Below are 12,581 nucleotides of genomic sequence, written 5' to 3' on the forward strand. Positions count from 1 at the left end.
CAGACAACACTTGCTTTTTAAGAGTTGATATAAAATTTTCTATTTGAGTTTTTGTATATCACGGGGAATTTTTCTTAATTGCTGAATTTAAGAATAAAATTCATTCTGAAAGAAAAAAATTTTTAGTTGCCTAAATGTTGTTTTTCCTAAATTCTACATTTACGCTGTTATTAGGTAGGGTTATAAAAATAGACAGCTTCACTTATGTGATTTGTCCAATTTTTATCCCCTTCATTCTTCATCATTTTCGATAAGGATCTTGTTAAGGTTTGATTAAACCTTTCCACAATTCCTTGGCTTCTGGGATTATTTGGCCTGCTGTGGACTTGCTTAATCTTAAATCTTTTGCACAATTCATGAATATGTGCATTTTTAAATTCAGTCCCATTGTCAGACTGCAATATTTGACAAGGGCCAAATTGTAAAAAAATTTCAAGAAAATTTTTGGACACTTCATGTCCACTTTTATTGACAAGATTACGTGTAAACACAAATTTAGAAAAAACGTCGATAACAACCAAGATCCATGCAAATGAATCATTTAAGTGTTTAAACCTACAATAAACAAATGAATTACATTTTTATGAATTACAGGGGTTTCCCCAGATAGAGGGGTTTTCTAATATTAACGAAAAAAACTAACGTTTTGTTAATTTAAAACCAAAAGATGTTTATTCTTAATTTCATTTAACAATTTTAGTCTTTACTTGTCGGCAAATGATCCGTTATTTTCGCTCCGAATTTGTACTTTTGAATTAATCGATCCATTGTCAAATTAATCGATCCAAAACGACCTTGTCGAGAAATGAATGTTTATCACTATTATCGGGTTCTCTGAAGCCCTCAGAACCTTCACATCCATCAAAATTACATCCATCAAAACAACAGAAACACGTTATTATTAGTTATTATAAAATAAAATTCAAAAATTATAACTAAAAAATATATAAAATATTAAATGCCCCATAACGGGGTTTATCTTATAAAGAATAAACAGAAAAGCTCCTAATAGAAATTCAAATTGCCCCAAAACCCGAGGGTGCCCCACGTCCGGGGTCGCCCCAATAAGGGGTTGCACTGTATTCATATTTATACATTCTGACTTTTTTTTGAACACGACCCATAAAGATAACTAGAAATCACGGTTAGAAATAAAAAATTATTGACTTCTAACATAAGATTTTAATTTTTCAAATATTAGCAATCGCCCACCGTTGAGAACCACTGATTTAACGTGCTACAAATTAAGTAAAGACACAATTTATAAGCAATTTTGTGAAAGTGAATGTCCGAAATGAGCATGAGAACTAATTTTCCCGACAAAGACGTCGACTGGAACTTGGCTGACCTCAAGAACAGTCAGTATTGGCAGAAGTATTATTAGTAATGACACGATTTGTGTGTCTAGTAGTTGGTCTAAAAGACAGCAGAAATTGGTCAGTCCTCAATGTGTTCAGAATTCCTTTCCGGAAGGGCAGGTTGGCAGTCAGTCGAAAGAACACGTGATTGTCGACAGACCTCTTCCATAAACTTTTGGCCTGTCTTTGATCCTTCATTCGATATGTTTGGGTCGTGTACGTGCCTTTTTGTCTGAACTTGACAATAAAGTGGAGTCCTCTGTACGACAGTTTGACAATCTTTATTCACGTGAATCGGAACATCCTGAGACTGTCCAAATATATCACAATTCCAATGCAGCCCACTCCGAATGTGACTGCCAGTCCGTCGATTACTTCCCCCTCAAAAAATTCGAAACTATAGCGTGGGAGTTTTCTGACGATGTCGAGGAAGTGCACGTCGGCCTCCGTGTTGGTAAGTTGATTCAACATTTTGTGGGCCTCCCGAATGGTGGCCAAGTATTCCATCGAGGGATTATCCATCAGAACGTGATTGATGGCCTTCTTCTGGTAGTCCTCGGTCATTTGGTACTCTCCCAACTCACTCTGGAGAAGTAGGAGGCTAACAGTGTCTGCACTCCGAAAGAACATTCGATTTTGTTCTCTTCAATGTCTTTCCGGAGTTGGAGACACAGCATGTACTTGGTCAGTTCATTCCCCACTTTGGTGGGGTCAGGGGGATAATACTTGACCCCAAACACCACAATCTCGTCTAAAATATTTGACCATCACAGAAACCTTTGATTGGCTTGTCCATGTTTAGCCATTTTCTCTCACTGAATCCCCGAATAACGTAGAAGGAGAAAAAGTTGTAGTCCGTTATTCTGTGTTGGTCACAGAACATGTTCAACACAGTTTGTGCTAATGTGTTCTTCTAAGAACAATTTTTCAGTACAAATACGTCTTTGTCGATTGTGAACTGCTCTCCAGTCAGATTCATTACTACACAAGGCTTTGAAATGCCACTAAGTTTTTCTGATCTTCCATTTTTGGGTGTTCTGTTCGTGTTTGTGGGCACCATTCCGAAAGAACTGTCAAAGGAAAGGTTGCTCATGTTAAAAGTAGACATTCTAAAACAAGCTATATTTCTTCCTTTCCGGATTCTTAACCGATAAAATATTTTATGCTTTGTTAGAAATAAAATAAAACTTGGAAATTTCTATGAATTGTATCGGCATATTAAAATGTCCATTTGAGACATTTTCCATTTTAGCAACAAAAATGACAAGCATATATTTCCAGTGACAAGACTCCATGTGACTCCTCTGAAATTGGCCACCTCTGAAATTGACCACACTTATAAAATTATCTTAAGAAAAATTCGAATTTCCATTGAAAGTGACCAATTCTCAAATTGACCATAAATTTTAAAATATATTTTATATAATTTGCAAATTAATAAAATTTCAGTTATTTTATGTCTTCGAACAATTCTCATGGTAATTTAACTTATATCAAAAAATACAGATTTTAACTTATAAAAATCAAAATGAAGATGTTTCATGTCAGTATTTGGCTGATAGATTTTCCCATTTGTTTAAAAAGAAGATTTCCGGAAAAACAATTAATAATATTATTTTGAAAAAAGATTTTTTTCTCAAAGAGTGTAAAAAACAAAATCTATCTTCAAAAATGCGCATAGACTCAAGTTCCCACAGCTTGATGCTATGTTAGTTGAATGGATGGATTCGATTGAGTCTAAAGGTAATTTGTACTAATTTATGATTAAGGTGGCGTTCTTAATGATGCTTTAATTTCAAATAAGGCTAATTTATTCGCAGCTGAATCAAAACTGGATAATTTTAAAAACTCAAATGGATACCTTCATAAATTCAAAAAGAGGCATGGTTTTCAAAATTTCGATCAGCACAGACTTGCATGTCTCCGCGCAGGCTGCTGCACAGGGAGTGGGGCCTGGCTGGATGCTCTCCCTGTCCCTTCCACCGGTAACCTATTAGACAAAGATTGCCTACGAATTGGTTTATCATTGCGTCTTGGATTGGAAATCTGCGAAATACACAAATGTCGTTGTGGTGCTGTCATTGACCGTTTTGGTCTACATCCCCTTTCCTGTCGTCGCAGTGCAGGGCGCGCACCACGCCATGCAGCACTTAACGACGTTATTCAGAGGGGGCTCACGGCCGCTGGGATTCCATCAATCCTCGAACCCGTCGGGCTTGCGAGGGGAGACGGAAAAAGACCCGACGGCCTATCGACTTTCCCGTTTGAGTTCGGCAAGTCTCTGTTATGGGATGCGACGTGTTCAGACACTTTCTCGGAGCTCAACCTTCCTTCTTCAGCTGTCGAGCCTGGCTCAGTCTCTCGCAAAACCGAGAAGATGAAGATTGGAAAGTACAAGGAGCTCTCTGAACGGTATCTGTTCACTCCCATCGCCGTCGAGACTTCCGGCGTCATCGGCGAAAAGTCTCTTTCCTTTCTAAAAAAGCTTGGCCGCATGGTCTCCCATAAACGGGGAGACCCACGCGAGTCCAAGTGGCTTTTCGAAAGGATTTCCTTGGCCATAGTACGTGGAAACTGTGTTTCCATTTACGAGGCCGGAAATTTAGTTAGTTAATAACTATTTGTTAATTACATATAACATTCATTTAGAAAGATTGATTTTATTTCTCAAATTGGCCATTTCTCGAATTGACCACAAAAACACGTGGAACCAAAAATGGCCAATTTCAGAGGAGTCACTGTATTTTGAAAATCGTGCTATCTTAAACGCCAAATTTGACTAATTATTAGGAATGTGGTGTTCATCATATCCGAATACTTCGAACTGACTGAATTTTCTTCTGCCCTCGAAGTTTAGACTGCATCTTGTCTCGCCTTGCCTCATAAGAGTCACAAAAGTTATACTCATTCCATCACATTTTCCGCCAGAATTAGAAGTACCACTAGTACAGTGAATGGTTTCCATCGGTCTACATTGATAAGTGTTATGACAAAGGATACCAGTGGTCTACACAGGTCTAACAGACTACGTGGTCTATACAGGTTTAACAACTAAGTGAATAATTATGTTATGAGAAGTGTACAAGGAATGTGACAGTTTTGGCATTCCAGAAGGAGTATGAATTGTCGAAAATGAACAAATAACTGGGCCTCTCCCCTCCCACCAATCTTGTGCCCTCGAAGCCATGTTGAAAGGCTGCTTCAGGAATAAAATGTCGAATACGGCCAAGAATCAACTTTTCAAGAATTCTCGAGAAACTAAACTTTCTTAAAGCATTTCTTGGAAACTTGGAAGACGCCAAAGGAACTTACGGATTAGAGTCTCTATACACCCAATACATTAAACCGGCAATTGGTTACGGATGTACAGTATGGGGAAGCAATCAGGCATATACAAATGTCAAAAAATCGACAATATTCAAATGGAGATGCGCTGTAGAACACAGAGAAAAGATGCGAAGGTTTCTAAAAGAGGCTGGGATCACCTGAAATAGTTAAATATGGTTATGACGGTGTTTTTGGTGCTAATAAATAATTTAAAATTTGCTCATAATAACCTCGACGAGGACATATTTCCTAGACAAGCGGAAAAGTTGGGCCTAGATGAAGTGGTTAAAAACTTGATTTGTTCCAAATTCTAAGTCACTCATATTTACATCGGTTTACTTTAATATCAGCCAACTTGAGCACACCTCATTCTGGTGATTAGGTTATGTTCTTGTGTGGTCCACTAGATCTCCCACCTCCCATAGTATTTGGATATTTTAATAGTAAAAATTCAAGAAAAAATTTCGGAATTTTAAAACTTAAATAAAAATTGTACAATCGTGTCTAGTGGGGATGAAGTTAAGCAAATTAGGGATCGACAAATTAAATTTAGAAGGCAAGCGAGTACTAATGCGGTATATAAAACAATATAATAGGCAGAGTAGATTTCAATGTACCAATGAAGGGGGCACATATAACTAACAATCAAAGGTTGTCGGCTATCCACAATATAGAATTGTGGCTGCCCTTCCCTCCATTAAATACGCCTTGGACAACAAGGCCACGTGCGTCGTATTGATGAGCCATTTGGGACGACCTGACGGGTTGCCCAATCTAAAATATTCACTCAAGCCAGTCGCCACCGAACTGAGCCGACTTTTGGAAATGTCAGTCCTTTCCTTATTCCAGGGATGTCACATTTGTCCCCGACTGTCTCGGAGCTGACGTATGCAGGACTAATAGCCCGCCAAAAGTGATACTTCTCGAGAACTTGCGATTCCACGTGGAGGAGGAGGGGAAGGGAATTTCAGAGGGCGGGAAAAAAGTGTGGATTGAATAATTCACAAGGTGACTGCCTCGGAAGAGCAAATGAAGGCCTTTGGGGACGAGTTGTCGACTTATGGAGATGTTTATGTCAATGATGCCTTCGGGACTGCCCACAGACCTCACAGGTTGCACGTGCACTCACACCGGAAGTTCGATGACAAGAATCAGGTTACCACAAAGAGCTGCCGGGTTTTTACTAAAGAATGAGCTTGATTATTTTGCGTGTGCGTTGGAGAGTCCCAAACGTCCATTTGTAGCAATTTTGGGGGGGTGGTGTTTCAGAGTGACAAATTAGAGCAAAAGTGGTGGATAAAATCCCAATAATCGACAACCTTCTGGGAATAGTGGACGATCTGATAATCGGGGGAGGGATGTGCTTCACATTTCTCCGGGAAATAAAGAAAATGGAGGTATAGTCCAGTAATCACCAGATTGGGTCCTCGATGTATGACCAAGAGGGGGCAGGGAAGGTTCACGACTTTTGGAGGAAGGCGAAGGCCAATGGGGTCACCATTCACCTCCCTGTTGACTTTGGGGTCGCCTCCGAGTTTTCAGAATTGGCGGAGAGGACAGAAAGTACAATTGAGTCAGGAATTCCCGCCAATTGTTTGGGGCTTGATATTGGTCAATCCTCCTCAGATATATTTGGTGGTGTGATTGGCAGGGCTGGGACAATCGTGTGGAATGGGTAGTCGTGGGCTGACAATTGCAGTCCTCCGGGAGTGTTCGAGTTCCCTAATTTTGAGAGAGGGACCAGGCTGATGGCGGAGGCAGTAGGGAAGGCGACAGAGGGAGGGACAGTCTCCATAATAGGTATAGGAGGGTCAGCACAGTAGGTGGAGGAGACACAGCAACTGCTCTGGTCAATCTGGGGATAACTGCGAGAATGAGCATGGTCAGTACTGGAGGGGGTGCCGCTCTAGAACTGCTGGAGGGTGGGTTTCACTCGTACATTATAGGGAAAATACTGCCCGGAGTGAACTATTTGACAGATGCATAACTAACACAACTAATTAATGTCCTTATTATTAGTATAATAAGTTATAGCCTCCTTGGCCCTCTGTTCTTAGGGCCAGTGGGTCGAGTGTACGTCTTAATGGACATATCGACCTCCGGGTAGACTAGACTGGTGATGTACTCCTCAGTCATTTCCTCCAGACTCTCCAACTCGCACTAGGGATGATCCCCCGACAGTACCGGGAATAGTTTGTCCACCCCGATGGATGAAATGTACTTGAACAGTCCAGCCTTGGACGAGGCAAGCGTCATCCTTTCTTTAACTGAAGACCCATTGCCGGGAACAATATATACAAACACTATAAATATATAATCCCACCAACCATAGACAGATTGAGAACGTTTATCCCTCTGGTGGTCATATCTGAATAGGAAGAATCCCTTCTTGTCCACCATCCGTCCCAACTCGGCAAGACTGGTGGAAGTGCGAGCCAAGAAGACGATGGTCTCCCTCCCCAAATCCACGTCCTTGAATGAGAATCCAGACAAACCAAGTGAATGAGGTTTCCTTCCTTTTTGAGCACTTTGTTCAATTCAGGCAACACATTCTGGTCGACCGGGAGGTTGATCTGTGAGGTGGATAACCCAGCAGTGGTCATGGCAGTCCTCTATGTTAGGGACACACTCAACCTCCGCACTGTCCAGTTCTCGCTCACTCCTCTCCTGTGCACTCAAGGCATCCTCAGTGCACCCAGAACACAGTGCTTGGAAGGCAGCCAGGGATACGTCCTCCTGGGACATGTCGAGTGAGGAGTACGTGGGCAGAGGCGGAGGGGATGACCCTGGCAACCCTTTCACGGCCGAATACTCGGAGGAGATGGCTTTGGGCGAGTGACATTATCATCTTGTTACGAGTGGACTGGGGAATCCACGTGATGAGGACATATTGGTAGGAGGTGGAGGTTTGTGTATCCAGGCGAATGAGCAGAAGAGCGGGTTCCGAGTCGTTGCATTCGGGGAGAATACACAAGTCCCACTCATATTCGCACCCCACTCTGCACTGACGAGTGTCCTTCAGGACTAGTTGTTCATCCGACAGCACAATTTTGATAAGTCGGAGATTAGGTGGAGTGTTGTTTAGGAGATTTGTTAGTTCAGATGATACTATTCAGGTTATGCATTATTACATTACGAGATAATGACACATTAGAACACATCACCAGATTATAGTTCTATTTATTTATTAATCCTTAATAAGTTAATTAATTAATTTCAATATTAATTAACAGAGTCCAGAGTCAGCAGGGGGGTCATAAATAATTTTATGAATAGTTTTGAACTGTGGAGAAGAGGCATCCCGACACAACTCGAAGATAAGACTGTCAGTAGTGGTGAGATATGCCCCAGCACTGGCCATGCGAGAGAAAGCATATTTTCTACAGAATAAGAAAGGGCGTGCCTGTCAGTCATTGTTCTGGCAGAAACCGCATCGACAGGAATGTGGACAGAATATCCCGCCTCAATCAAGTCCAAAGCAGATTGTTGGACACAAACATGTGCCTCGATTCCACATATCACCACTGATTTGACTTGAGCTGCTCATATTAGACAAGTCACCAACATTGCTCCATCAACCACTCCGACACGGGTGGTATCACCATCGAGAATTTTGTTTTGGCAAACACTGGTGAACTCCCCAGGTCGATTTCAGGTACAGTTGACCCCAGGCCTACAAGGAGGGATACAAGACTTACCTTTGGGGTACTGCTCGGTGGCTAGAATGGGCATTTCCATTATTCTCCCACAACACACCAGACGGTTCGCCAGAGTAACAATTTCCTTGAAATATTTGATCGAAGGCGCGAATTTTGACTGCAAATCACACACAAAAAGTGCAGTAGAACCAACTGTCAACCGCCCTACATTAACCATACAATTTATTTCAACTAATATATAAAGTACATAAATTATATTATTAATATATAAATAAACTTAATACATTCTTCTCTAAAATGGAGGGAAAATAAACACAGTATAGAAATAAATAAAAAATTTTATTTGAAGAGAAAACTATCATTTGGGATAATTCTCGGTAGGATTACGTAGAATGGATTTAGGCTGGGAATGATAAATCAAACAACCTCTGGGGAGGACGAGAGGGTTGCTGTCTTCTTGAGAATGGACTGGAATGTCAACAAAACACAACCACTGGGTCTTTGTGGCAATTACTAGTCAGATTTTTGCGTAGAATTGATCTGGGCTGGGGGAGTATGGATGTGGCACTCGCAGGGTCTTCTCGTGGTTGTTCGGTAGACTTGGGAACGAACTCGTCTTTTTTCCGTAAAATAGACTTGACAGGCTTAGGATTAATTTATTTTCAGCTACAATTTTATTTTCTTGCATTTATCAAGACTATTTATCGAATCTATACTTATTTTGGAAAGTACCACGTAGGTTAAAAGTATACTACCAACAATCAATTATCTGTTAACTATTACTGTTGAAATACAAAATGATTAAATAAATATAAATTATATAATTAATTATTTTAGATCAGACTCCATTCTTTCTTGAAACTTAACAAAATATATGAGCTATTCATCTGGTCAACGAGGACGCTCTAATGGAGTTACCAGATCTGTATCTACTAAAGAATTGCCCCACAATAGTCCCTCGGGGTAACACGCAGAAAGCCGGCAGATCCAAAAGGATCAAACTATTTCCAGTCCAAAGCGTATGAATCGTACGAAACAAACCATTTTTTATGGAAGATATTATGTCACATGGGCAACTATGTCGTTATGGGCAGTCTGTCCTTTTACGTGTTTCTATGGAAACCGCGGAAAAGGTATTAAATATTGAATATAGCAATTTATATATGGAAGAGTGTAGATTAATCAATTATTCTAATTAAAAATTACATTTGAATTATCTTTTAAAAATGGCTTACCCAAAAGTATATTAATTTTAACAGCGTGGTCTCTCACACTTTGTGATGTCGGGTTTAAGGGTTACGTCAGAAATATTAACGAATACAATCAAATTAAGGAAACGTTAATCGGATATTCCCGGAGGATATGAATGCTCGAAGCAAACACCGGTTGGTTAAAAAAGCTTCCAATTTTGTCAAAAATGTCTGAAGAATCGTCAGCAGAAACATCATTTAATTTCGAGTTAGGGTTACGTTAGGGTTTGGGTTAAGGTTAGGGTTCAGATTAGGGTTCAGATTTTGAATATATTTATGTTGTCACTTGCCAACGTTAGGGTTAAGGTTAGGGTTCAGATTTTGAATATATTTATGTTGTCATTTGCCAACGTTAGGGTTTGGGTTAAGGTTAGAGTTAAAGTTGTTACAAACTTTGCAAAAAATTTGATGTAAATTATAATTTGCTAATGTTGCAATTTATATTATCAAAAATAAAAATAATTCACATTATAATTTGCTAATGTTGTAAATAATTTTACTATTTTAAAGCAAGCATGGTTCAAATATAAAACATCATTTTCTCAAAAATTTATAATAGTTGGCCTTTTAGTAAATATTTGCTATGTAGTTGCCATGGAAACACGTAAAGGCCAGGTTGCCCATAGGGGTCTGATCACCCATGTGATCACCCATCTGATCTGGTCTGATCACCCATTATGTGACATGGGCAACTATGTCGTTATGGGCAGTCTGTCCTTTTACGTGTTTCTGTGGCAACCGCAGAAAAGGTATTCAATATTGAATATAGCAATTTATATATGGAAGAGTGCAGATTAATCAATTATTCTAATTAAAAATTGGATTTGAATTATCTTTTAAAAATGGCTTACCCAAAAGAAACACCCGAAAATAATTATTACAATCTAAAGCTACTGATGATCGAGAAGACGTTGCCCCTCAGGATCGCAATGGATATTCTTTGGAACAACCATTGCTTCTCCCGAGGCTCTCTCTGTCTTCTCGAGATCAGATTCCCGATTTCCCCGACGAGTTCGAACGATTTTTGGCTCATGACCCCGGAGGTTTCTACGGATATTGGGGAGAAGATGAAGTTGTCCAACAGGTTGGAATATTTCTGAACTTTATGTGCCTCAGCCTTCTCAGCGGCTGAGCCTGGACTGATCGCGGAGTCAACTATATTGGTCTTTGAGAAGGTGTCTGTGCACGTGGAGTCCCACGCGAGGCATTTCCCATTACTCCACGGGAAAATGGTGACTCCATCTGGGCGTTTACCGTCTCCACGGTCAAGCCCAACGGGTTCCAGTTCTGTCGGGAATCCAGCTGCTTGTAACGCAGCCGAAATAGTCTCGTTGATAGCGGAGTGTCTGGGAGCACGGCCAGCACTCCCTCTGCATGACAGGGGATGTAGTCCTTTGGTATCGACTTTACTACCGCATCGGCATTGGCCCCCCGAACAGACATTAAGTCCCAAGCGTATTGCTACGCCAATCCTCACACAGTCATTATCGAGAAGGGTATATTAAGAAAAAGTGATTTGTATCCGAGTGAGAATACAAATGGATTCTATCCGTTATTGACGTCTATAGTCTGTTTTATGATTATAATTATCATAGTTTTGCTTTTTCGAGGCCATTAATTAACGAGTCAGGACTCGAGGTTTCAAAAAATCTCGAGTCCCTATTTTATCTAAATGATCCCTGTGAGATTTTAAGGTTGCCCATAGGGGCCTGATTACCCATGTCACATAACAAAAAGAAACTCAAAATACATGAATTTAGAAAGAACTTGTTTGATTAGTATCAACTAGTTATTTTTGTTTTTATGGTTTTTCCCTGAAATCACATTTGTCAGTAGTTTTGACATTTGAAAAGAGAGTGTAAAGTCCGAAAAACCCGCATTTGTACACGTGTATACTGACATTATTGTCTGCTAGAGCACGTCCTTCACGTGTGTTGAGAATGTAGAGAGTTTGTTCGTCTGTAGCGATTAAATTGAGGTCCAGGAGTTTATAAAATAATTTTTTGTACGTTTCGCAGAACTGGAACAAGACTTTGGCATGACCAGCGAACATGGCACCCCCAACCCACTCTAGGGCGTCTTTGGTGATTATATCCATGGATCTTTCATGAAAATCTCTTACCTGGGAGAAGAAAATGCTGTTATTGTCAATGTATTTGGAAGTTGTAAAACTATAGTCCATTTGAGGTTTGGTATTACGCAATAACCCCATGTCTGTCCATGCAAAATACGAGGACGTATTTGAAAACATTCGAATGGCTCTTTCTACCAGTTCGTGTTTGGAATTCACGATTGCCGAATACTCGAAATTACCCGTTTGGAGTGGGTGCTTTCCATAACCCGGAAGAGTGAATATTTCCTGTATTTTCTGAATATTTTTAAATCCAATCAACTCCCAACGAGAAAGATAAATGACAGTGGTTTGTTTTCCTTTTCGGACCTTTAACAGTTGGTCGAGAAAAGATTTGCTATCCGAGAAAAACACAATGTGATTTTTCACAAACCCGTATTTATAAATCCACTCATAGTACTGGGAAGGCTTCCGAATTCCGCCTGGCTTCAAAAATTCCCCAAGATTGTAGTAGCCAGAAACTATTACAAAATCTTCATTGTTTACTGTTTCCGGCTTTTTTGGGCATACAAGATAATATAGTATGATGAGGAAAACAGACATGATTAACAGGACTTTATATTTCTTGTAAAAAAACATTGTTAAATGCGATTGAAACTGGTGAATATTTATGAAAATTCGGTCAACTATTATTACAGAAATAAAATTATAATTTGAAAATTAGATTTACCATTTCGTTACAAAAAAATGATTATAAATACTTATTAAGAAAGAACTAAAAAAAAGAAAAACTTGAAAATGTCTTTCGGGTAAGAAATCTTCTATTCTGCCAAGAACCAGTCTTTCCAGGATTTTTGACATTGAACATAAGAGGGAAATCGGCCTGAAAGATGCCGGGTCCCCTCTTGGTCTTCCA

The 12,581-nt window shown here is 39.8% G+C and overlaps 1 protein-coding gene and 1 pseudogene across 1 annotated transcript; one reads left to right on the forward strand and one right to left on the reverse strand.

Annotated features, from left to right (window-relative positions):
* Nucleotides 1-1,294: 1,294 nt before the first annotated feature.
* LOC115232271 lies at nt 1,295-7,420 on the forward strand (annotated as a pseudogene).
* A 3,975-nt stretch (nt 7,421-11,395) lies between these two features.
* Nucleotides 11,396-12,268, reverse strand: LOC115232272. The gene has a single exon (XM_029802103.1). It carries the CDS (start codon nt 12,266-12,268, stop codon nt 11,396-11,398), a length of 873 nt encoding a protein of 290 aa, XP_029657963.1.
* Between the last annotated feature and the right edge of the window lie 313 nt (nt 12,269-12,581).

The sequence above is a fragment of the Octopus sinensis genome, unplaced genomic scaffold (assembly GCF_006345805.1).
Source record: "Octopus sinensis unplaced genomic scaffold, ASM634580v1 Contig20285, whole genome shotgun sequence".
Taxonomy (NCBI): Eukaryota; Metazoa; Mollusca; class Cephalopoda; order Octopoda; family Octopodidae; genus Octopus; species Octopus sinensis.

What these genes read in the sequence shown, in the direction of transcription:
- LOC115232272 (XM_029802103.1), bottom strand. Translation starts at nt 12,268, where the DNA reads ATGTCTGTTTTCCTCATCATACTATATTATCTTGTATGCCCAAAAAAG.